The 26,319-nt window shown below is 41.3% G+C and overlaps 2 protein-coding genes across 4 annotated transcripts in view; both read left to right on the top strand.

Annotated features, from left to right (window-relative positions):
• Nucleotides 1-26,319, top strand: part of DGKG (diacylglycerol kinase, gamma 90kDa) — a 281,772-nt gene that overhangs the window by 138,984 nt on the left and 116,469 nt on the right. The gene's annotated exons all lie outside the window — the stretch shown is intronic.
• Nucleotides 21,684-21,833, top strand: LOC102871313 (60S ribosomal protein L39-like). Its single transcript, XM_006884099.1, has one exon. It carries the CDS (start codon nt 21,684-21,686, stop codon nt 21,831-21,833), a length of 150 nt encoding a protein of 49 aa, XP_006884161.1.

The raw sequence follows: 26,319 nt of genomic DNA, 5'->3' as shown, positions 1-26,319 counted from the left end.
AATCTGCAGGCCAGGCCAAAAAAATGAAACAGGAAAATGAGTCATTTACAAACAAAGCAAAACCCTTGTTGCTGGAGGGCAGGTTCTTGGGAGAACCGAGTCCTAACAGGCTTACCACCTCCCTGCTACTGCTAATATTTCAGTTACCTTTTCCTTCTTCCTTTTTCTTCTCTTTTGGTTAATTCCTAACCTTTCTCTTTCCTTGTTGAGGTGCCTTTACCCAGTCAGGTAGGATGGAAGGAAAATAATTTAGTCTTGGTCTTTGATCTTGAGCGCAGCTGACCCTCTAGAGAGTTTTCAGAGGCTGTAAATGGTACTGAAGGAGACTTTGAAGGTTCTCTTCAAAGCAAAGGTCAGGAAGTGACCTGAAAACATTTACTGAAAGTCCAGCATCAGTTCTTGACTCAATGGTACACAACAACAACTTAAGACTTCCCTTGTTTTCTTTTATTCCCTTTTCTCCTGACTTCACAGACTGGAGGTTAACCAAGAATAGGAAAGTCTTTTGGGGAACAGACAGTGGAGGTCAGAAACTAGCACTGAGATCTAGCTAGCAGTCAAATCAACTCTAGTGGTAAGGAATTACCCTGTCATCCCAGGGGTATGCGGTTCAAATCCACCATCTGCTCCATGCGACAAAGATGGACAGTCTCATTCTGTGCAATTTACTACCTCTGAAAACCTACTGGAGGGTCAGCTATGGGTCAGCTCCAACTCGAGAGTTCACAACAGGACTTGCAGTGACTTTCCACCACAGACACATTCCTTCCCATCCTCTCTCATGCAGACCAGACACACCTGCTGAACCCTATGAAGGGGCCCCTGTGTTGTACTCCATAGACAGTTGTGCCAGTAACCTTCTCTGGCATTCAGATCCACCAGTCGCTCCCCCAGGAGAAAGATGGGCAATTTCCTCCCATGGAATTTACAACTGCAAAAAATCAGGTGGAAGGTCACCTGTGAGTCAGTACTGATTCTGTGGCAGTGAGTTTCAAACAGTTCCTACATACCATGTCAGTCTTTATAGCTACTAAGTTAGCAGGTTTGCAAATCAAATGATTGCCATCTCACAATCCTTCTCATTCTCTTGTGTACGCTTATTCCATTAATATTCTTATATTTCCACCATTCCACAGATTTTTCAGTCATTCTTTCTCACATCGTACCCTTATACATGCTCACGCATCGCTGCCTGTTAAGACGCCACACATATGCCTGCTGAAATAATTCACTGATTCATACAACAGTACCCGGTGAAAACCTACCGTCTCCCAGACCCAGCTGTAGAGGGGCCTGGGATAGAGATGTGTGAGGGAGTCAGAGATGAGGGGTGGTGACAGACTGGAAAGCAAAAATGCATGATTTGTGAAAAAGTGGTGTAAATAGAAGTGAGCTCTGGTAATATAGCCCTGGTCAGTTTTGTTGCTTACCCGAAAGACTATACCTCTCCAGGAGCTCCAACGGGAAAAGATGAACCATCTCCTCCCAGTGTGATATGTAGCCACGGAAATGGGTGGAGGTTCACCTGAGGCAGAACTCAATGGCAATGAGCTATTGGTAGGAACACCCAAGACCTTGGGTGGTTCCAGTGATCAAGCTCTAAGCTGCTAACTGAAAATCTGAAGTTCAAGTTCACTCCAAGCCCACCCCCACCCCCCGAGGAGAGGGTTGGTGGTCTGTGTCCAAAAACTCAGCTATTGAAAACCCTTTGGGACCCAGTTCTACACTGACACACATTGAGTCAACCATGAGTTGATTTCAACCACATGGCAACTGGTTTTGGTTTTGTTTTCTTTTAATGGTAACACAAAACAAGCCATGGAACTTAGCCTTGAGGGTTTTCCAAAGGCAAGAATGTCCCAACACAGGGATGACAGAGCAAACAAGTGTGCATTTGGCAGGCTGCAGAAGAGGGGAAAGGCAGTTCAGGCTGAAGAAACTGGGCAGAAAATGATACAAAGGTGCAAGAGAACACAGGACATGCTAGGGAAGAGTAAGTCATTGGATAAGACTGGCCGGCCGCCTCCTGGGGTGTGAGGGAGGAAAGCATCTCTTGTCTGTAAAGGGCAAAGGAGCGGGAGGAGAGAGGCTTATCCACTGCTCTAGCAGTCAAGATACAGGTCCTAACATGATGCAGACAGAGCAGTTGTCAGTTATCCACAGAATCCTTGCCTCCAAGGAGCAGTTAGGTTTCATCCTCTCCAGGACAATCACGCCTCTCTGGCCCTTTGAAGCTCCATGTCATAAACTTTGGACATGTGGCCAAGAGGGACCAGTCCTTGGAGAAGGACATCATGCTTGGAAGGGTGGAGGGACAGTTCAGGGGAGGAAGACCCTGGATAAGATGATTGACACAGTAACTAGGGCAATAGGGGTAGGTGTGCTAGAGTCAGTGAGACTGGCTCAGAGCAGGGCAGGCTTCAGGGCTGCTGTATATAGGGTCTCTATGAGTCACAGGCAACTGACAGTACATAACAACAACAACAAAGCATAACTACAGATAGAAAAAGAAAGCTTTTGGGGGGTGGGGTGATCAACACTATGCATTTAATGCAAGTAAGAACGGATGCACTGTGCCCTGAGTTACAACCCTCCCTTCTCAGTCCCCAATCTTGTTAACCAGACTGCTCTGCTCGTGTAGTGCCCCACTTTTCACCTGGTTGAGGCCATGGTGATGTGGCCACCTGTGAGGTGTGTTCACTTGGATTGGTGCGTTGGCCCCTGGCCTAGCCTAGTGCATGGAAATGCTATGGGGTTAAGTGGCTCCTGCTTCACAAGGTCACAAGACACTTTCTATTAATAACAGTGAGTCCCCACAGTTTCTACCTTGCCCCTGTTGGAAAATACCCTGGAGTGCCCAGTGTGACCACAGAGAGGCAGGCGAGCAGCCATTTTCTGCAGACTTCCTTATTTAGCATTGGAGATGGTTTGAAATAGGCAGGTGCTTGTTGCCATGGTTACCCCATTACACCAGCGGCTAAACTTAGGAAGGGCCACAAGGGATAGGAAGAAAGCTTGATACCCAGGATTTGGAAATGTAAACGATATTATCAAACAAGGCTTCGTTTCACTAGGCTGAACTTGGGTTCTCGAAAGAGTAGTCACTGCTTGGCTGGAAGCCATTACCATTTAAAACCAGGCAGGCTCCCGCAGGCATGGCCCCGAGGTTAAATCTAGGGAGCTGTATTGTTTTGTTTAGTTTAGTTTTAACTAGCACGTATGACTAGCCAGAGCTAGAATTTATCAAGAAACTTGAATCCTTTAAAGTCCTCATTTAATTCTCTGAACTATTGTAAGAAATCATAGTCTCTCTCTCCTCTTTCTCTCTGTAGATATAAGTGTAACAAATCATTTACTATTTTTACATTCTTCACACATCTACTTTAATGACGTTAGTGCTCTTTATCATATTGCTCCAAAGTTTCCCATCAGCCTTAGCAGAGGCTCAGGGTCCTATAACCTGAGTCCTCCTTTACCCTCTTTCCCACTGAGCTCTGCCAATTGCTAATAAAGCTTGGTCTCTATACTCTTTTCTCTCTTGCCTACGGTAGACATTTCATCTAAGTAGAATCATATAATATTTGCCCCTTTGGGTCTGACTTCTTTTTTTTATTTTATTTTTTTTTGGGTCTGACTTCTTCTACTCGGCATGATGTTTTCAAGGTTCTTCTATGTTGTAAAAAGAGCTCTGGTGGCAAGAAGCACAGCTATCAGCAGTTCCTTTTCTAACCAGAATTCTTAGCCTGGGGTCCAAAGATTTCACAGACTCTTGAGAAGAACCTGAAATTTCACATAAACATTAAATTTTCTTTTTCTGAGGAGAATATTCATCACTATGGGAAAGTCCTTGAAGGAACCCATATCTCCACATGGTCAAAAGTCACAGTTCTGATGACTGTGAATCCCTAAGTGGCAACAGGTCAGTCTACACGGAGATTTCAGGAGATTGGCCCCACCACACAGGTTGTTGCTAGGGAAAGAGGTTGGCTACACAGAATGAAATTACATTTCTTGATGGAATAGCTTTGTTAATGGAGCAAGAACCAGACCCAGGGATGCAGGAAGATGAGTCAAGGGTGAGAGGCAAGAGAAAGGGTCTTTAAAAAGCAGAGGTGAAGCTATTTTTAGCTCCTCTCTCCTCACTGATATGCTAATTATTAATGGTTAATAGGCATGTTATGAACATGATCATCTCATTGTTTGTACAAACAACAGAAAGCCATTAATTCAGCTGAACTTCTAGCATGTGTTAGATATAAATATACTAGTATACAAGGATAAATAAGACATGTTTTTTGCCTTAGGGGTATTCAGACTAACAGGGAAGGAAAAATAACCCAGAAATAGTATTTTTAAAATTCTATTAGTGTGTGTGTGTGTGTGTGTGTGTGTGTGTGTGTGTGTACTGTCAAATTGGATCTGACTGGCACAGGAGGAGATTGCCCCTCCTTCTCCAGCAGAGCATCTGGTGGACTTGAACCGCGTACCTCTGGCATAACCATGCCACAAATATTTTTTATAAAATAGTTTCTGTATACAGGTCAGTTAGATGTGGTTGATCATATAGTACATAGGAAGTTGAGGAGTATACAGGAGTTTGTTAATGGTTTTCTCCCCCAAATTATTGGAAAACTGTTTTATCCCTCAAATTATTTTAATTGTTTCAAGGGCAGGAATAATGTTATAAGGGAACCAAAATAAGAAACAATTATCATTTTTTTCAGTTCCTATTGGATGCCAGATGGTGAACTAAGTTCTTCAAACGCATTAACTAGTTTAAATCCTAGAACAAACAGCCCTACAAGGTAAATATTAGTGTTCCCATTTTGTAGACAAAGGAACTAAAACTAAGAGAAGCTAAATTACCTAACAAATGTCAGACAACTTATTAAGAAGTGGAACCGATTTGATTCCAACCTTGTTACCAATGCCAAGTCCAAGCTCAGTTTGCTGAAACTATTGTTTGCTTGGTTTTGTTTGGCAAACACTTGATGTATTTCAGATGTTCTGGTAGTATTTTATACACTGTCCCACCCAATAGCAGCAACAGCCTGCCAGGGTAGGTATAGCTATTCCATTTTAAAAATGAGACCCTGTCATCAGCTCCATCCACTTTTACAGATTCCCTCTGGGCAGGGGGAAGACTTCTAAGTCTCTAAGAAAAGCTCACAGGACCTACTACCCTTTCTTTTAGCCCATGTGGTCTGACTCTTCTCCCTGATTCAGTGCCCACAACAAGGAACAGAACCAGCTATATGTTTTGTGAAGCTAAGTACAAAAAGAAAATGTGGAGATCCTTGTTAAAAAAAAAGTGCAACGTTGTGGCTGCAGACTGAGCATTAAACCAAATAGCTAACCTTGCTAAGTCAGGGCCCAGAACTACCATACAGGCCTTGTGTCCTTGAACTGCCTCTGGCAAATTGAGGAGGATTATGCTGAGTGAAATATCTCAGTCACAAAAGGACAAATACTTCATAATGCCACTGCTATAAAACAGGACTGACAATGGGGTTTGGGGGAAACTAAGAAAAGAGGGGATAAATAATGTACTCTGCATTGAAACAGATGAAGGAGAGAACTTTTTAAAAGAAATATATGATTAGGTATTATTGGCATGACAAGAGTCCAAAATAAGAGCTGCATAGCAAAGTGGACTGGGGAAGACGGACTGTATAACAATGAAATAATTTTTTTTTTTCAAAGAGAAAAGCGAACGAGGGGGAGGGGTGTGGACAGGGAAGAAAATGTGCAACAATGAATGAATGAAAATCCATGTTCTCTATAAACTTTCATTAAAATCTCAATTAAGAAAAGACAATCTACAGTGAAAGTTTGCAGTGCACCTGAAGAATGAGGGAAGAGGGTTTTAACTAGAGGAAAATGGAGGCTTATCCCTCAACCAGGAAGAATCAGTGCCAGTAGATAGCTGGAGGTACCAAAACACAAGTTCTCTGACACATATCCAGATTAAGTCCATGTAAAGGGTTTTGTTCACATGTTATACATACATAAAAGCTGCCTGGTTACAGGGTCTGAGTTTGGTAACAGTAGACAAGAAATCAAAAGACACATTGCATTGGGAAAAATCTGTTGTCAAGGACCTCTCCAAAGCACTACATAGCAAAGATGTCACTTTAAAGACTAAGGTGTGCCTGGTCCAAACCATGATATTTTTAATTGCTTCATATGCATGTAAAACTTGGACAATGAATAAGAGTGACCAAAAAAGAACCAAAGCCTGTGAATCGTCCTGTTGGGTAAAAGTACTGAATTTCTCATGGACTGCCAAAAGAACAGACAAGTTTATCTTGAAGGAATTACCACCAGACTACTCTCCTTAGAGGCAAGGATAGTGAAACCTCTTCTGACATACTATGGGCATGTTGTCAGTCCTTGGAAAAAGACATCAGGCTGGGAAAGGTGAAGAGTCAGAGGAAGAGAGGAAGATTTTCACCAAGATGGATTGACATAGTGACTGTACCAATGGATTCAGCCATATCAGAAGTGGTGAGGATGGCGCAGGAGAAGGCAATGCTCAGATCTGTTGTTCATAGGGTTGCTATCCATCATAGTTGGATAGGGAGCCCTGGTGGCCTAGTAGCAAGAACCTGTGCTGCAATCCTGAAGACACTTGGTTTGAGGCTACCAGCTGTTCCACAGGAAAAAGATAGGCAATCTCCTCCTGTGCCATTAACTGCTTCTTAACACCTGCTGGAGGGTCAGCTATGGGTCGTTTCCTACTCTATGGTACACAACAATTCCAAGGTTACTGTCCCTGAGTATCTACAAAGAGAGGTCTAACTATGGAAATGTTTTATTGACAGTCAAAAACTCAGAGCACTTGAGGGCTATGTTATTCCAAACCCACGGAGTGTCATTCACTTGAATATGTCCCTCGGCAGTTTAGGCTGAAGCAAGATATTTCCTGTTAGGCCTTTCAAAGAGACCGCAGCAGTATTTCATTCCTACCAGAAGCTGCCACCTTTCCCGAAAGCCCTAGGGGAAGGAACAAGCTCCTGGAGTATGAGTGTTCTTGTAGCCAGGTCTAAGCACGGCTGGTGAGGGGTTCCCTAGCCATCGTAATGGAGCCTGAGTCCTTAAGAGGTTGGAAATACATCTTGCAAATATCTAAACACTTAGTTGATATTTATAGAAAGAGGCAGCAGCGTATGGACCAACTTGGCATCAAAACCTGGCTCTGCCACTTACAAGCTGTGTGACCTTGATGAGTTACTTAATCTCTCTAAGCCTTTGCTTCCTCTTCTGAAAATCTTGCAAGGTTGCACTTAAGTATTTAATGAGAGAGCCTGTATGATCATGGCACCTAGTAGATAAGTATTTGTGTTTTTCAAACATCATTGAGTAAAAACCATAAAGAAAGCAAGTCTTTATGTTAATTAAATGCTCTTAAAAGACTAGCAAGTGACATTCAGTTACCATAAGGTCCTTGTTCCACTGACCAGCTCTTTAAACTGAAAAGTTGGAGGACCATGTACTAATGAGACTCCAACGTACATCAGATCTCTCACTGGGTGGAGGTCCACACAGCTCTGCACACCATCCAGCCACAGGACCAGAGCTGTAGAGGGAATTCCTGTCTTTAGCTCCAGTGCTTGTGCAGGAGGCAGAGATTTGGAATCTGAATACCAGAGATTCTAAACCCAAAGGCTACTAAGTTCATGCGAGAGGCAAGATGGCAGTAGGGGGGGTCACAGAGCCCAGTGAAATTATAACAGGCAGAGAGGACAGGAGTAATGGAGACATGTAGGCAGATGCTGTGAGCAACATGGACTCGTAGGACTTACTGGCTGAGGTTGTGGAGAGTGGGGTGAGTTGGTCCCTGAGGAAGAGGTTACCCTTTCTTCATTCATGTCCACTCTCCCTTACCTACTGTGTACCTCTTTCGGTTTAAATGAGATGTTGTTGATTGCCGTTGAGTTGAGCATGACTCATAGTGACCCTATGAACAAAAGGCCTGAAGCCTTTCTATAACTATCATCATTTATCAAAGATCATAGAGTTTCCAGAGGCATGTTGTTTAGGAAGTGGATGCCACTCCTGCTTCCAAGTTTAAGTGAGTAATAGAACACCATTACTCATTTAAACGAACATGATTACTCGTTTAAGTGAGTAATGATGTTCTATTGGATGTGAAATAGATGTTAAACTCAAATCATGGACATTTGAAAAGGAAAGCCCCTCTCCCGAATATCTGTGGTATATACTGAAGTTGCATGACCATTTAGATAAGATTTTTAAATTTTTTAATCTAAAAGTGAGCTATTCTAAGTAATTCTTTCCTAAAGCTCAGTGAGGTAGTCCAGTGTTACAGGACTTTATTTTACTTCCCTAAAGGAGTCAGGAAAGATGAATTACACTGGGGAGAGTCTGCCATCAGAGACCTCGCCAAAATGCTGAAGAGCAATGGTATCAGTCTAGGGACTAAGGTGCACCTGATGCAGGCCATGATAGCAATTACTTGCTATGCATCAGAGAGATGGACTATGGTTAATGATGTCAGAAGAATTAATGTGTTTGAATTGTGGTGCTGGAGAAGAGTAATGAACAGACCATGGACCACTAGGAAAATGAAAAGGTCTGTCTTAGAGAGGGTGAAACCAATTTTCTCCTTGGAGGCAAGGATTTTGAAGCTCAATCTCACTTACTTTGGGCATGTGGCCAGGAGGGATCAGTCCTTGGAGAAGGACATCATGCTTAGAAGGGTAGCATAGGAGAGGAAGACCCCGGATGAGATGGATTGACATGATACCTGGGGCAATGGGATTAGGTGTATTTCCATTTCCATGGGATTAGGTATTTCCATTTCAGTGAGACTGGCTCAGGATAGGGCAGGGTTCAGAACTATTGTACACAGGGTCACTATGAGTTGCAGGTAACTCAATGGCATATAACAACAACAAAGGATACAGGAAGGATCTTTAATAGCCTAGTGATATGGAGCTACAGTGTCAACCCAAAGGCACGCAGTTTGAATCCAACAGCTGTTGCAAGGGCAAAAGATAGGCAAAGTGTGTGATTTACTGCCTTTGAAAATTCACTAGAGGGTCAGCTATAGACTGGTTGCAACTTGATAGTCAACAACAGCTAACATACATACAGTCCAGGTACAACAACAGACCTTGAGTTTCATGCCACTGGAGTCTCCACTCTGTGCCTTGCATTCATTGGTGTTGCCTTCTCTCATCTAATTCTCAGTACCCCAAAAGATACCTGCCCTACTCTATGACGATCTGCACCTGTTTCCCTCAATATATCAGCGATTCTAAGTGATTGAAATTGCATTGCAATCCAAAAGGCACACAGTTTGAATCCACCAGCTGTTCTGCAGGAGAAGGACGGGAAATCTCTTCTCATGTAATTAACTGCCTCTGAAAACCCACGGGCAGATCAACTGTGGGTCAGTCCCTATTTGAAGGCACACAGCAGTAACATCTAATTCCTGATACCCCCCCCAAAAGAAAGATACCACTCATGGGTCCCTGGACATTCAGATGATCTGCACCTGTTTCACTCAATATATCAAATGAATTTTTTTAAATACTTGAGACTCAGAGAATCCCCAGGTGAGGTTAGTTGTGGCATCACCTACTTTTGTTCCAATACCCAAATGTATTTCTTCATGTGGAAGTGCCTTTGACTCTTCATGTCAGTTCTGACATGAAGCTTACCTAACTACTTGGCTGTTTATGTACCAGCCCACAAAAAAAAAATCCCAACAAACAAACAAAAAAAAGCTTTTGCCAGCACCCTGCCTCCTCCTGCATGAGAAAGACACTAGAGGAAAATGAATGAAAAATGGGTGGATATTTTTTGTCCCCCACTAGGCTCTCATTATTATGCAACTGCAGAAGACTAGGTTTTCTTGGCTGGACTATTTGTTTACAGTCAGCCCTTGATTATTTGCAGAAATAAGGGAGCAGCAACATTCATCATCTGTAAAGCTGTGGTTGATCAAAGATTTTAGCAGGCTGTTATTAATATTTGTGTGCAAGCTCTCCCTGTCCTAAAGAGTCACCGTATTTTAAATGCTATGATGAAATCACAATTTTTCATTTATTTTCTTCTTTTCCCTCCCAATTCCCCCATGCACATCAGAAAGAGACAGCAGAAATGTCCAGACACCTGTTGTACCTTGAGATTTCCTATAAAGTTACCCCTTCTCATCGGTCCGTGGCTTTTGCTTATGAGGCTCTTTCTTCTAACCCCTGCCAGGCTAGAATAAGAAAGGTATTATTCACATCAACAAAGAGCCAAATCGGTTTGTGAGAGTATCAAAAGGCAACTTGAAAGCTAAGCGATGTTTTCAAATCTTTCGGCCAGATAACCCAAAAGCTATCAGTATTTATTTATTTCCTGGTTTCTAGAAATATTTCCATCAAAGAGCTCAAGATGTAGTGTATAATAAAGTTCAGAGGGATTGAGGTCAGTGAGATAACCTCATGGAAGAAAATCAAAGTACACAGATTCAAAGGAAGGTAGGAACTGGCAGGGTCCTCAAGTGGGTGTTGACAGTCTGGAAACATTCCAGGAGGGGGAAAGCGACCAGGTGTTGGAACTTGTAACCATGTTTCTAAGAAAGGACAGAGCATCTAGGATGGTCTCACCCAAAGATGACTTTGGAAGCCATGACCATTGACCTTAAAAGTGAGTATTTACCTGCAGAGGAGTGAGATTATGTTGTATGATAAATCATGAAAGTAGCTCAAAAGACCAAATGTTGTTATATGTTGTCAAGTCGGTACTGACTCATAGCTGACCCTCCAGCAGGTTTTCAGAGGCTGTAAATTACATGGGAGGAGATGCTTGGAGGAGATTCTTCCTTGGAGTAGTTAATGGATTTGAACCACTTGTGTTTGTGTTGCCCGTGCAACCCCTTACATACCAGGACACCAGAGCTCCCTAAAAGACTAAATAAGGCCATCAATTCTAACAATTAGATCCATCCTGGAATGCCATACACTGTTAGGGATGGTGGCAGATTTTTACTTTTTATGTTGAAGCAGTTGCTGAACAATTAAGGGTGCGAGTGGCACCAGCCCCAAGAGTGGAGTCCTATCATCAGACGTCGCAGTGAAAATCCTGAGGTTGTCATATCCTACTTATGTGTGATCTTGACCAGGTTACTCTCCGTAAACCTCAGCCTGCTGATCTGTGAAACAGGGAAGTCGCACTGCAGTGGGAGTCCATAGGTAGGAAGTTGGTGCTGCTCGCTCTGAGACTGTCTCCCTGTTTGGATTCACCACTGGCTCTGCAGAGGAAAGATGGGCCATTTCCTCCCACGCAGCAAGCAGCCTCAAATCCTATGGAGGGTCAGCCATGAGTCTGTTCCAACTTGACAGTAATGAGTCAAGTTCCTGAGAGTATTATATTCATTTTCTCTATGACTATTACGGTGAGCTCTGGTGCCTTAGTGGTAAAGAACTAACTTACCAATCCAAAGGCACATGGTTCAGAACCACCACCTGCTTTGTAGGAGGAGGAAAGGCAGGCTACATTCATGTGATTTGTTGTTGATGACTGCTGCCGAGTCAAGCATGAATCATAGTGACCCTATGAACAAAAGGCCTGAAGCTTTTCTATAAGTATCATCATTTATCAAAGTTCATAGAGTTTCCAGAGGCATGTTTTTTAGGAAGTGGATGCCACTCATGATTTACTCCCTCTAAAAACCCACTGGAGGGTCAGCTATGAGTCAAGTCCAACTCAAAGGTACTCAACAACAAGACTACTGTAACAAATTACCATATTGTAGTGGCTTAACGTTTTTGTTTGTTGTTGAGGTTTGGCTAAACCAGCCACATTTGCTGATGCTCTCTGGTGTGTGTTTTAATGAGACTTATTGTCTTACAGTATTGAAACTCCTAAGTCTGATAATAATTTCACTGGACTAAAATGTGCAACTGGTGGCCTAGTGGTAAGGAGCTGTACTGCCAACCTGAATTCATGCAGTTCCAGTGTACCAGCTGCTATACAGGAGAAAGATGGGCAGTCTCTTCCCGCAGTTTACAGCCCCTGAAAACCTACTGGAGAGGCAGCTCTGGGGCAGCTCTGACTTAATGGTACACACCAACAATAACAAAATCTGCAGGACTTTATTCTTTTCTACAGGATGCAGAAGATAATCTATTACTTTGCATTTTCTAGCCTATAGAGCTTTCCAACCCTTCTTAACTCATGACCCCTTTCCCTCTATCTACAAAGCCAGCAATGGCTGGTCAAGCTTTGCTAACATCTCATCACTTTAACACTCCCTTCTGTCTCTCTTTTCATTTACAGTGGGCCCTGTAGTTACACAGACAGATAAAATATTCTCTTCATCTCCGAGTCAGCTGATTAGCATCCCTAATTCCATCTGTTACCTTAATTCCCCTTGGCCATCTAACTTAACTTATCCATCGGTTCCAGGAATTAGGACATAGGCATTTTGAGGGCACCACTATTCTGCCTATCACAAGTAATTTACCTCCTAAGATTATCTGAAAGATCCAATTAAACAGTGAATTTAAAGTGCTTATTAGAGTGGCTGTTACATATTGAGCAATGCCTTCTCAATCCATGTTAGTTGTGATTAATGTCACTAATATTATTACTATTACAAAGACAAATCTCACACCAGAGAGTGGCCATGTTACATAACTCAGAAACCCTCACAGGACCCTCTGATAATTTTCACTTATTCCCCTGTGCACCTCTGCCTTTCCAAGATGGACAGATAAGTAGCTATTGGTCATTAAGCTTAAATTATCAATGCATTATATTTTTTATCTTAATTTTTAAAAATTAATTTCAATAAAATATCAGTACAATTGTTGTTAGGTACCATCAAGTTGAGCATGACTCATAGTGACCCTACGAACAGCCAACCTGAACCCTGCCCTGTCCTGTGCCATCCTCATCATTCTGATACCCTAGAGCCCATTGCTGAAGTCATAGTCAATCCATGTCGTTGGGGTCTTCCTCTCCTTTGCTGACCCTCCATCTTTCCACGTATGATGTCCTTTTCCAAGAATAGCCTCTCCTAGCCACATGTCCAAAGTAAGGAAGATGAAGCTTTGCCGTCCTTGCCTCCAAGGACCACTCTGGCCACACACTTTCCAGAACATATCTGTTTGTACACGTCTTTAGAACCACAACTCAAAGGCATCAATTATTCTTCTGTCGTCTTTGTTCACTGTCAGCTCTCTGATACATAGCAAATTATTAAGAAGTCCATGACCGTGAATCAAGTGTACCTTTGTCCTCAAATTGACATTATTGCTCTTCAGTATTTTGGAGAGATCCCTGACAGCAGACTTGCCCAGTGCAATACATCTCCTGGTTTCCTGACTGCTGATTCCACAGGTATTGATAATTGATCCAAGCAAGATGAAATCATTGATAGCTTCAATCTTTTCACCATCTAGCAGAATTTTCTGCAGAGGGTCAAGAACTGCAGGCTTCAATATGGACAGTAAGCTCAACATCAAGAAAACAAAGATTCTCACCACTGAGCCGATTGGCAGCATCATGACAGGTGGTGAAGAGATTGAGATTGTTGACAGCTTCAGTTTGCTTGGCTCTACAATCAATACTCTAGGTACCAGCAGCCAGGAAATTAAAAGACAAATTGCATTGGGAAAGTCTGTTGTCAGAGACCTCTCCAAAGTACTGAAGAGCAACAATGTCAGTCTGGAGACTAATGTGCACCTGATACAGGACATAGTCTTTGCAATTACTTGATATGCATCAGAAATCTGGGCAACAATTAGGGATGATAGAAGGAGAATTGATGCCTATGAGCTGTGGTGCTGGAGAAGAGTTTTGAACATACCATGGACTGCTAGCAGAACAAACAAGTTCATCCTAGAGAGGGCGAAGCAAGGCTGTTCCTTGGAGGCAAGAATTCTGAAGCTTCATCTGATATACTGTGGACATGTTGCAAGGCAGGACCAATCCTTGTAGAGGGATGTCATGCTTGGGAGGGTGGAGGGATAGCACAGGAGAGGAAGACCCTCTATGAGGTAGACTGAGTTAGTGACTGGGGTAATGGGGATAGAGCAAGGTTTGGGCTGTTATATATAGGGTTGCTAAGAGTTGCAGTTGACTCGATGGCACACAACAACAACAACAACAACACAGTGTTGGCTGTTGATCCTTTGGTGAGGATTTTTGTCTTCTTGATATGTTGTTATTGTTGTTATACACCATTAAGCCAGAACTAACTCCAGCAGGTTTTAGAGACTGTAAAGACATGGGAGGATATTGCCCATCTTTCTCCTACAGAACAGCTGGTGGATTTGAACTGCTTGCCTTTGGGTTGGCAGCACAACTCCTTACTACTAAGCTAGCAAATCTTAGATAGCGTGCTACAGTTATAGAGTACATGGCAATATCTTTAGTTTACTTGATAAGATACACTTTAGGATTACTTGTGATTTGGGTCTTTATAAAATTGTATATACTATTTTTATTTTTTTATATAATAAAGGCTTATCCTAGAAAAATAGACCTCATCCCCCACAAGAAAATAAACACAGCATATGACATGTTCTCTCAGAGCACTTTCATTGCTGTTTTTTTTATTTACTTGAGATCCGCTGTAGCATTTAAAGGTTATGAAAAGAAGATATTATGGAGTTGATTGGAATGAGTTTATCTGCAATGGGAGTTTTATTAGTCTTTTCCAATTAAAGCAATGTCAATGATAGTGTTCAGTCAGTTTGAGAGTTTTAAAGATACAGAAAATCATTACTCAAGTCCCTTTGCAATGGAACTGTCTGATATATAATGCAGCTTTGTTTTTGTAGAAGATAAAGACTTGTTTCTCTCAGCACAGTCTCCTAGTCGTGCTCTTAGTTGTGCTGTATCTGAGGTGTTGTTGTTGCTGCTGTGCTGAAACCAACTCACAGCTGACCCTCCAGTGGGTTTTCAGAAAATTATCACAAGGGAGGAGATTTCCTATTCTTTCTTACTTGGAACAGCTCGTGGATTTGAACCCTGTGCCTTTGGGATTGCAGTGCAGCTCCTTACCACTAGACCACCAGAGCTCCCCTACTCTAGTTGAGTAGTATTTTGTCATTTTTGCAGCCATCAAAGATAGCAAAAATTTCCATCTGAACGAAGAAGTGGTTCTTAAGCCAGCTTATGAGAGTATTACTTAGAAATGTGCTTAGTTAGAAAGGTAGGATTCCCAAAGTCATCAGCATTGTTTCAACCATACTCATATTAAAACCAGAACCAAATCAATTGCTCTGCAGTTAATTCCAACTCATGGCTGCCCCCATAGGTTTCAGGGTAGAACTTCTCCAGAACTTCATGGTTGCGGGGCCAAGTCTTTCTTCTAAGCTGCTTCTGGGTGGGTTCAAACCACCCACCTTTCAGTTAGTAGCCCAATGCTTAGATGTACTGTTATGCTGTGTTAACAATGGCAATCATCATCCATTGAGTGCTTTCAAGCATTGAACATACATTAGTTTTAATTAGCACTACTCTCCAGATAGTCCATTTTACAAATGAGAAAACTGAGACTCAGAGATTATACAACTTGCCCAAGACCAGATACCTAGTTTATTAGAGAAACTTGTATTGTGTATTCAGGTCTGTCTGGTTCTAAAGCCCCTACTAGGTATTTTGCCTCCTTGAATGCTCCTCTTGGTGCCCAGTGGCCAAAGCAGCACTAAAGAAAGAGAACAGAGAAGAGCAGCAGAGATGATTAAAGGCCTGAAGCCTCAGACCCAGGAGAAAACCTTAAATAACCTGCAAGTATTTGCCCTGGAGAGGACAAGGCTGAGAATGGAATGGGCATGGACCTCAAGTGTGGGATGGATGCACAACAGGAAATAGTGACCACACCCCCTCACTCTTCATCTTGGCTCAGGAAAGAATGAGAGGAAAATGTACTTACAGGGAGGCCTTGCCATTTTGGACAGAAAGAGGAATCCTTTGGCACAAAGAGATGTTAAAAACTGAAATGAGTTATTGAGAAAAGTTGTGGAATTGCCTCCAAAGTTTCTAAAAATAGGAGACAGCCTCATTCATCGCATCTTCTCTGAGGCCTGGCTCTGGGCTCTGTCTTCACTGTGTCCCCACACCAAAGGGAAACTGTCTGCTGGCTACTCCAAAGCTGTCTGAAGTGTCCCAATCTCTACAGGATCTTTTCCCTCTTTTGTTCTTCTATTGTGTCCCTGTATTTCTTTCCTGGGGCTCCTGCAACAAAGTATTATAAGTTGGATTGTTTATAAGAACAGAAGTTTACTGTCTCACAATTCTGGAGGTTGTAAATCCTAGGCTTCCACAGCGCTCTATTCTCTCAGAACACTCTGGGGAAAAGTCCTTTCTTGTCTTGTCCAGCTTCTGGTAGCCCCAGGCCTTCTTTGTCTTGCGTCTACATCACATGGTGTTCTTCACTGTGTCTCCTCCTCTTTTAAAGGATACCACTCATTGGGTTAGGACCCACCTTACTCCAGTATGACCTCATGTTAGCTGATAACATCACCAAACAAGATTGCATTCACAGGTACCAGGGGTCAGGAACTCAACAAATCTTATTAAGGGATACAGTTAAAATTGTAACAGTTCCCCAAATGTACCAGTCTAAGGATTTCCCAGCCACCCTTCAGAGTAGCTTCCTAATGCTCTTCTCCTTCAGGCCTACACTGACGGAACTGCCTGCTACTCTCCTTGAGATATTATTTTGTCCTCTCGCTGCTGGACGAATACCAACTGGCAGACATTTATGTCCTTTTTTATAGAATTTGATGCCTTTAGGCTGCAGTGTTGGAAAAGAGTGCTGAAGATCCCACGGACTGCCAAAAGAACAAACAGATATGTCTTGGACAAGGTACAGCCAGAGTGCTCCTTAGAGGCAAAAATAACAAAGCTTCATCTCTCACACTTTGGACATGTTACTAGGAGAGGTTATTTCTTAGAGAGCAATATCAGACTTGGGAAAGTGGAGAGTCAGTGAAAGAGAGGAAGACTCTCAGCTAGGTGGATCAATACAGTGACCGCAGCAATGATGGGCATGAGTACGTCAGAGACGATGAGGATGGCATAGGATCGGACAAGGTTCAGATCCATTGTTCATAGGACTGCTGTGAGTCCTGCTTGACTTGATGGCACCTAACAATACCACCGACAGCCTTGCCTTTTGGACTCCTTATAAATGTCTCTCCTCAAACACCAATCTAGTTTTATCTTTTCTTGCCCCTAGATGCTCATCTTCCCCACACCCCTGCCCTCAAGCCGTTAATTCTTGTCGATAACTCTAGAGAGAGCTGGCTTAGGGTGGCAATTCTATCTGTGGATCTGATCATTGCCTATTACTTGCTTTGAAACGCACCTCAAAATATTCTGATCCCCGACACCCCTGGGTTCCATTGTTGTCTTCTGTTTTCTTAGAATCTACCAATATGTTTAATCTATTTGTTTTGTTTTGACACTTTTTCTCGCTCTTTTATGTGTTCTTTTTGTTTCCTATAATTCATGGTTTGGGTGCAAACCTATTATCTCTCAAGCTAACACAAAGCCTTTTTTAACTCAAAGTGTCTGAATCTTTTTGAGGTTTCATTGATCTGAAGTTGGGATGCTGTCCACTGGCATACTCGTTCATTTGGCTGAAATCTGTGGAGTGTCTATTTTGGGTTAGCACCATGCTAGGAGAGAAAGACCACCACAGCCCCACACTTCCCAGGAGTCCATGGATCCACCTGGGAAGATGACAGTTAATAGAGCAATTTCCAACCCTATTCCTGACCCTCAAGAAAGACTGGTAACATACAACTACTGGCCTCATCCTATCTGGAGCCAAGGAGAGAGAAAGAAAACCAAAGATTCCAGGAAGCAATTCGCCCACATGACTAATGCTTCACACAAATCTCAGCTCCTCCAACATGAGACCAGAACCAGCTACCATGACTCTGGCCAAGGACACAGTAGAAGGGACCAGATAGAAGAGGAAAATATGGAACAAACTTCACATTCATAAAGACCAGAATCACCAGACTGATATAGTTTGGAGGAACATCTAGCTCCTCATCACCCTAATACACTCTTAACTGAGAGCAGAAGCCATTTCTGGAGGCCAACTTTCAACCAAATAATAGATTGGCTTGTAAAAGAAATAATGGCCCCTGTTAGAAAAGTGCTCCTTAAAACAATCAACTGTATGAGACCAGACAGAAAATATGTCCCCAGCAGGAATAGGAGAAGGCAAGGAAGGACAGAGAAACAGTAGCAATGGAAACAGGGATGGCAGAATGGAGATGGGGAGAGTGATGACGTATTTCAGGGATAGCAACCTATGTCTTGGGGCAATTTGTATATGAGTTGTTGAGTAGGAAAATAATTTGCTGTGTAAGCCTTCACCAAAATACAATCAAATGGTCAAAGAAGAAAAGACCTCATAAAATGAAGCTTTCTTTTAAAGAGGGGACATGAATAATGAATATACTATGGAGCTCCTAACAGAAAATGAGATTAAACTTAAGGAAGGCAAAAATTGAGTAACATCTTGAAGCAGAAATGGGAGTTCATCAAGGGGAAGGGGGCTAGGTGCATTCTGAGAGGCGGGAAGCAGGCTGGGCAAAGGGCAAAAGTGTGAGAGGACGCAGAGCAGGAGAAGGAAGAAGAAAGACCCAGGGTGAGGTGGAGAGAGATGTGGTGGCAGGTACTCTGCACATGAGATTTCACCTTTCCTATTGGTGAGTGAGTGGACGCTGAGGGTAGTTGGTCTCAGTAAATACTTTTTGAATGGATCAAAGCATTAATGAAGCACCTTTCAAAGTATTTACAGAACAAATATTTCAAGGCTCTTAGAAACACTCAAACTTTGAAATACTGAGCCTTGTCATGGCGTTACAATCAAAAGAGCATTAGGTTGGAAGAGACCCAGCAGGAGCAAAGAGGTAACAACTCCAACCTTGGGGCAGTCAGTACATATGGGGAAACAGCCAAAGAGCTTTCTTGAAATCCTTAAACGTTTAAAGCATATTTAGCTGTAAAAGTAGAGAATTGTATGGGGCGGGGGGTGGAAATCCTGTGTCTTTCTCTCTTCCTTACCACCACCATTTCAGATTCTCTCATACAGAAGCCCCGTAGTTGGCTTTTAAACTTAGCATGTTTGGGTATTGTAGATGCTTGTGTGTTTTTTGTTATTATTTTGCTTTGTTGGTTGGTGTTGTTATATCCAGGGAAAAGAATGTCAGAATTGGTTAGCCTGCTGCTATACTTGGCTAATTAAAACTTTGGAGAATTGTCCTTTTTCACGGGGACATTTTTGTGATGTAACAGAGTTCATTTTTATATTTAGAGCTGGTGTGATTAGCATATTCGTTCTGATATGTTTTCTTAAAACTGTTCACACTTGCACATGTTCTAGCAAAGATAAATTTAAAAGCAAAATGAAAGAGGAATAGATATTCTTAAGGTTCAAGTGATTCACTTGCATTCCTCATTTAGATAAACATTTACTAAAGCAAATTTTAATGTGCTCATTTAAAAATATGATAAAATTTATAAAGAAAATTATAGAACTAGCCTTTAACTAACTCATTAGTGAAATAAATGAATAATCATCCATCAGGCAATACCTGGCAAGTGGCCATAGGACTTCTGGGTTCAGTCACCCTACAAGACTTGGAGATATTAACTCGAGGGTTTCACTGCATTCAACGTCAGATGAACTGGGTGTCATTCCCCCATGTACTGCTGACTGAGGGCTGTTAGGAAATTATCCACTTCTCTGATGCTTTATCTTCTGATGTATAGTTTGTAAATACAGTTCATTCAGAAGGTGTAGAATAGATAAAATAATGAAATAGACATTTTTTCAGGGAATCATGCTGCTGATTAAGGATTTGTAAGAATATTAAAGGGCAATCAAGATGAGAGAGGTAAGGTTCTGTGATGAGAGTGAGCACTCTTCGTTGTTTGTGGGGAGATGGGACTGAGTCTTCCTTGGGGATATGGGTCCATCCATTCAGGGATCCTTGCCTCAACTGCTGTGGGGCCATCCCAGGGGCCAAACAGGACAAGAGACTTTGGAACACAGATCTACAAGCAGAGAAAAGACTTTCTCAGCTTTCTGCAAGAGAGAGGACTGACTTGAGATACCCTCCAACTCCTGCATGCAGGTTGCTTGAGCTGGAAGCTCTGATCTCTGCTCTCCTGCCACTCCAGAGACAAAGGTAGACATTAAGCTTCAGGAAAAAAGGCACATGAGAAACAGCTTGAGTCCAGCATATGGTCTCACACCATTCAACCATTTCATACACAAAAGAGGACAATAGAGTTGACAACAAGGGACTACATTAAGGCAAAATTCCTACAGGACTGAAGTGCAGAACAGAGAGAACCTCAAGGACTTTATTGTTGTGTGCCATCGAGTTGCTTGCAACTCATAGCAACCCTGTGTACAAAAGCACTGAACTCTGCTCTATCCTGTGCCAACCTTATTGTCTCTGCCACAACTATCCTCATTAACCCAGTGACTGAATCAATCCATCTCATCCAGGGTCTTCTTGTACCAAAAGTGTTGACTTGTAGATCCAAGCAAACTAAAGCTGTTAATAATCTCAATCTCTTCACTGTATATCATGATACTTTCCATTGGTCCAGTGGTGAAAAACTCTATTTTCTTGATGTTGAGCTTCAATCCATATTGAAACCTTCAGTCCTTGCCCTTCTGCAGCAAGCACTTCAGATCCTCCTCAGTTTCAGCAATCAGGGTTGTGTCATCTGCATAACGAAGACTGTTGATGAGTCTTCCTCCAATCCAGATACCACACTTGTCCTCATAGAGCCCATCTCCCAGATGATCTGTTCTGCATATCTTTCTCAAGGATTTGAAGAAAGGCAAATTTTCCCAGAAAGAACTTTGAATAGAGTGAAAGGCTCACCCCATACATTAAACATTTTAACTTGGAAACTAATGTCATAAAGATAAGATATGTCATAAAGATAAGAACCAACAACAACTTACACAGATGCAATTGAAACATTTATCAAGAAAAGCTTTGCATGTCAAGAAAGCAGCAGGCAGCTTCAAACACTGTGACAAAACAAACTCAGCCTTTTCCAAGAAAAGTGGAGAATATTGCAGACCTCATGAACACCCCAGACTCAAGAAGGTAGATGATACATGTTGATAGAGAAAGATTAAAATAGCTACAAATGAAAGTACAGGTGATGGAAGAAACAATGGAACCAACAAATAAAAGGAATAACCTACAGGTTCTATTGATGGAGAGTTATTTGAACAGCTATGGAAGAAAGTGCAAATGATGGAAGAAACATTGGAAATCACTAAAAAAGAACATAGTCCCGAGACACAGAGCCAGAAGAAATATACTGATGAGGAGGAACTTGAACAACTGTGAAAGAAAATGCAAAAGATGGAAGAAAGAATTGAAACTATAGGTAAAGAGGTGCTTGTTGATGTTTTTGTTAATTGCCACCTAGTCGAAGGTGACTCATGCAACCCTATGAACAAAAGACTTGAAGTCTTTCTGTAATTATCATCATTTCTCAAAGTTCATAAAGTTTCCAGAGACATGCTGTTTAGGAAGTGGATACCATTCCTGCTTCCGAAAAGAGGTACTAGAACTTAAAAAATCATGACAACTCACTTTCCTCTTTCTTTTCCTCCACCATCATTTATTGTATGGCTCTGTTTTGTCTTCATTATGTCTTCTCATAAGACTTTCAGGATCAAGAGGTTTCTGGCCAAGAAACAAAAGCAGAGCCATCCTCAGTGGATTAGAATAAAAACTGGCAATAAAATCAGGTACAACTTCAAGAGAAGACATTGGAAAAGAACCAAGCCGGGTCTCTAAGGAGTCGCACGCATGATAGCAGCACTCATAATGATCCTCTGCTCATTACAATTGTACTATGTTCAGTTGACCAGCCATATCACCTTTAAAATTATGTGGCAATCTGATCACCCATTGAGCACATGTGATTTTTATGCAGCCAGTTTTTCAATAAATATGTGAGACCTGTGGTGTAAAGAGAGTACCAGAGCAATGTGTTTCATTAACTATGCAAAGGCTTTTGACTGTGGGGCCACAACAAACTGTGGCTGACTCTGAAGAATGAGAATCCCAGAACACTTGATTGTGCTTACGTGAAACCTATACTTAGACCAGGAGACAGTCATCAGAAGAGAGCAAGGAAACACTTCGTGGTTCAAAATTGGGAAGGGTTTGCATCAAGGATATGTCCTGTCTCCTTATCTTTTCAATCTATATGCAGAGCAGATTATCCAGGAGGCTGGGCTCTGTGAGTGTGACATCATGATTGGAAGTAGACTCATCAACAGTCTGCATTATGCAGATGACACAACCCTGCTTGCTAAAACTGAGGAGGACCTGAAGCACTTGTTGCAGAAGGTCAAGGACTGCAGCCTTCAATACGAATTGAGGCTCAACATCAAGAAAACAAAGATTCTCACCACAGGACCAACTGGGAGCATCATGATGGATGGTGAAGAGATTGAGATTGTTGACAGCTTCAGTTTGCTTGGCTCTACAATCAACACTCTTGGTATCAGCAGCCAGGAAATGAAAAGACAAATTGCATTAGGAAAGTCTGCTGTTAGAGACCTCTCCAAAGTACTAAAGAGCAACGGTGTCAGTTTGGAGACTGAGGTGTGCCTGATATAGGCCATGGTCTTTGCAGTTACTTGGTATGCATCAGAAAGCTGGACAATGATGAGGGATGATAGGAGAGTTGATGTCTATGAGCTATGGTTCTTGAGAGGAGTATTGAATATACCATGGACTGCTAGGAGAACAAACTAGTTCGGCCTGGAGAGAGTGAAGCCAAGCATCTCCTTGGAGGCAAGGATTCTGAAGCTTCATCTGACATACTCTGAGCATGTTGAGGGACCAGTCCTTGGAGAGAGGGACATCATGTTTGAGAGGGTGGAGGGACAGTGCAAGAGTGGAAGACCCTTTATGACATGGATCAATTCAGTAATTGGGGTAATGGGAGTAGGTGTGTCAGAGACAGTGAGCTTGGTACAGGATAGAGTAGGGTTTAGGGCTTTTGTATATAGGGTCACTATGAGTCACAATCAAATCAAAGTACATAACAACAACAACAATAGTATAAAAAAGCCGTCACAAGATAGAGAGGGTACAATCAACACAATACTGAAAATAACAGACATGCATGAAAATACAATCCAGAATATTAAGACTGAAATTGCAGAAGTGTTAACATGCTTGAAAGCCAAGTAAGTAGAACAGAAGAGAACAAGCAGAGACTCAGGAAGCTGGAAGGCAAGAACATCAATGGAAACAAACGAGAAGAAAAATCAGAGACGAGAAATAAAGAAAATAAAAAAAAATTAGAATCATGTAGGATGACATCAAACATAATAATACACATATGATTGGAATTCCAGAATATGGGATGGATAGGAAAATCACTGAGCAAATTGCAGAAGAGGTACTAGAAGAAAACTTCCCATGTATTATGAAGAATAAGGTAATCCACATTAAAGAAGCTCATCAAGCACCAACTAGACTTGACTCAAAAAGGAAAACATCAAGACATATCAGAGTCAAATTCTCCAAAATAAAAGATAAGGCTAGGATACTGAAAGAAGCACAAAAAAACAGTCATCTACAGAGGAAAAGCAATTGGAGTAACTTCTAATTTTTCAGCAGAAACCATGTGACCAAGAAGACAATGGGATGACATATACAGTAACTTGAAAGAAAATAATGATCCTGTACTCAGTAAAGCTCTCCATCAAATAGGAACAAAAAATCACATCCTTTGCAGAAAAGAAGGAACTTAAGGAATTTGTGAAAACAAAACCAAATACATAAGAATTTTTAAGGAAAGTTCATTGCATAGAGACACCAAAGAAAAATGGATGGACCATAATAACAAGAAACAGCAACAAAAAAAGAAACACTAAATGTTGCAAAATCAAAACAATAAAACCTGTCAATACGACATTTAATGTCAATGGAGTAAATTCACCAATCAAGAGAAAAAGAATAGAAGAAGGGATAAAAAAACAAAGTCCATCAATATGTTGTCTATAACAGACATATCTAAGAAATGAAGACAAAGATAGACTCAAAATCAAAGCCTTGAAAAAAATATACCAAATAAATAGAATCCACAAAAAAGCAGGAGTGGCAAAAAAACTCTCTAATAAAAACATATTTTGGAATGAAAACTGTCATAAAAGATAAGGAAGGGCACTCACTATATAATGATTAAAGGAACAATATCTCAAGAATATAACATTGGTCTATGCACCAAATGATAGACGTGCTAAATACATAAAACAACTATTAACAGGATTGAAGAAAGAAATAGCACCAAAATAAATAGTGGCAGGAGACTTTAACACACCACTATCAAAAGATAGGTCAATTCAAAAGAAATTTAACAAAGATGCAAGAGATCTAAATTATACATTCAGCCAACTTGACCTTGTGGGTGTATTCCAAGTACTACACTCAACTAAAAGTCAATTCTCTTTCTTCTTAAGTGCACATGGCATATTTTCCAGAATTGATCACATACTAGAGCACAAAACAAGCTTCAACAAATTAAAAAATATTGAAATTATACAATGTACCTTCTCAGACCACAATGACATAAAACTAAAAATTAACGACAAGAGGATAAAGCTCATAAAGTCACCAATGTGTAAGCTAAATAACATCCTTCTAAAACATGATTGGGTTATAGAATAAATAAAGAATTAATTAAAAAATTTCCTCAAAACAAATTATAATGAAAATACAACATTCAAAAACTTCTGGGATGCAGCTAAGGCAGTCCTCAGGGGCCCATTTATAGCAATAGGCAAAACCATAAAATAACCAAGAAAGAAGGAAAGCTTATAATCTACCTCAATATCTTCATCAAATAGAAAAAGAACAATAATCTAACCCCACCATTTCTAGAATAAAGGAAATTTTAAGAACAAGAGCTGAAATCAATGAAATAGGAAACAAAAAAACAATTGAAATGATCAAAATTTGGAGCTGGTTTTCAAAAAAAAGTCAATAAAATTGGCAAAATTTAAAAAGAAGGGAAGGGGAATACACTAATAACTCAAGTAATTAATGACAGATGTGACGTCACACAGAATCAGAAGAAATTAAATCTATAATATCAGAATATTATGAAAGGCTCAATATCAGCAGTGAAAACCAGGCCGGGTGCTGATTGTGGGACAGACCACCAACTACTCATATGCAAGTTCAAGCTGAAGTTGAAGAAAATTAAATCAAGTCCATGGGAACCAAGATTTGACCTTAGGTCTGTCCCACTCGAATTTCAAAACCATCTCAGGAACAGGACTGAGGCCTTGAACACAAATGAGAAGAGACCAAAGGAGCTCTGGGAGGATATAAAGAAAATCCTCCATGAAGAATGCAAAAGATCATTACAAAGGCTGAAGAAGAAGAAAAGACCAACATGGATGTCAGATGAGACTCTGAGTATTACATTAGAGCGCCTAGAAGCCAAAGCTAAAGGAAGAAATAAAGAAATTAAAGAACTGAACAGAAAATTTCAAAAGGCAGCTCGGGACGACAAAGCAAGACACTATAATGAAATGTGCAGAGAGCTGGAGTCAGAAAATCAAAAGGGCCAAACTCACTCAGCATTTCTTAAGCTGAAGGAGTTGAAAAAGAAATTCAAGCCATGGATGGCAATACTTAAGGATAGTTGGAATTGGCTGACACAGAGGAATTTCATGAAATAACATATGAGCAAGAGCCTATGGTGATGAAGGAAGAAATTCAAGTTGCTCTGAAGAAATTGGCAAAAAACAAGTCTCCAGGAGTTGACAGCATACCGATTGATTTATTTCAACAAACAGACACTGCCCTGGATGTGTTCATTAAGTTTTGCCAAGAAATCTGGAGGACAGCCAGCTGGCCATCTGACTGGAAAAGATCAATATTTGTTCCCATTCCAAAGAAAGGTGACCCAACAGAGTGTGGAAATTTTCGAACACTACCATTGATATCACATACAAGCAAGATTCTGCTGAAAATTATCCAAAAACATTTGGAAAATTATGTCAATAGAGAACTGCCAGATGTGCAGGCTGGATTTAAAAGAGGTCATGGTACTAGGGATATTATAGCTAATAATGGATCTTGGCAGAAAGCAGCGAGTACCAGAAGAATGTCTATCTGTGCTTCATTGACTATGCAAAGGCCTTTGACTGTGTGCATCACAACAAGCTATGGCTAACTCTGAGAAGAATGGGAATCCCAGAACATTTTATTGTGGTAATGCGAAACCTATACTTGGACCAAGAGGCAGTTGTCA

The sequence above is a fragment of the Elephantulus edwardii genome, unplaced genomic scaffold, assembly GCF_000299155.1.
Source record: "Elephantulus edwardii isolate Elephantulus edwardi_28Jun2011 unplaced genomic scaffold, EleEdw1.0 scaffold00031, whole genome shotgun sequence".
Lineage (NCBI taxonomy): Eukaryota > Metazoa > Chordata > Mammalia > Macroscelidea > Macroscelididae > Elephantulus > Elephantulus edwardii.
The sequence above is the reverse complement of the archived record's forward strand: the minus strand, read 5'-3'. Positions and strand labels throughout refer to the sequence as shown.

What these genes read in the sequence shown, in the direction of transcription:
- LOC102871313 (XM_006884099.1), top strand. Translation starts at nt 21,684, where the DNA reads ATGTCTTCTCATAAGACTTTCAGGATCAAGAGGTTTCTGGCCAAGAAA.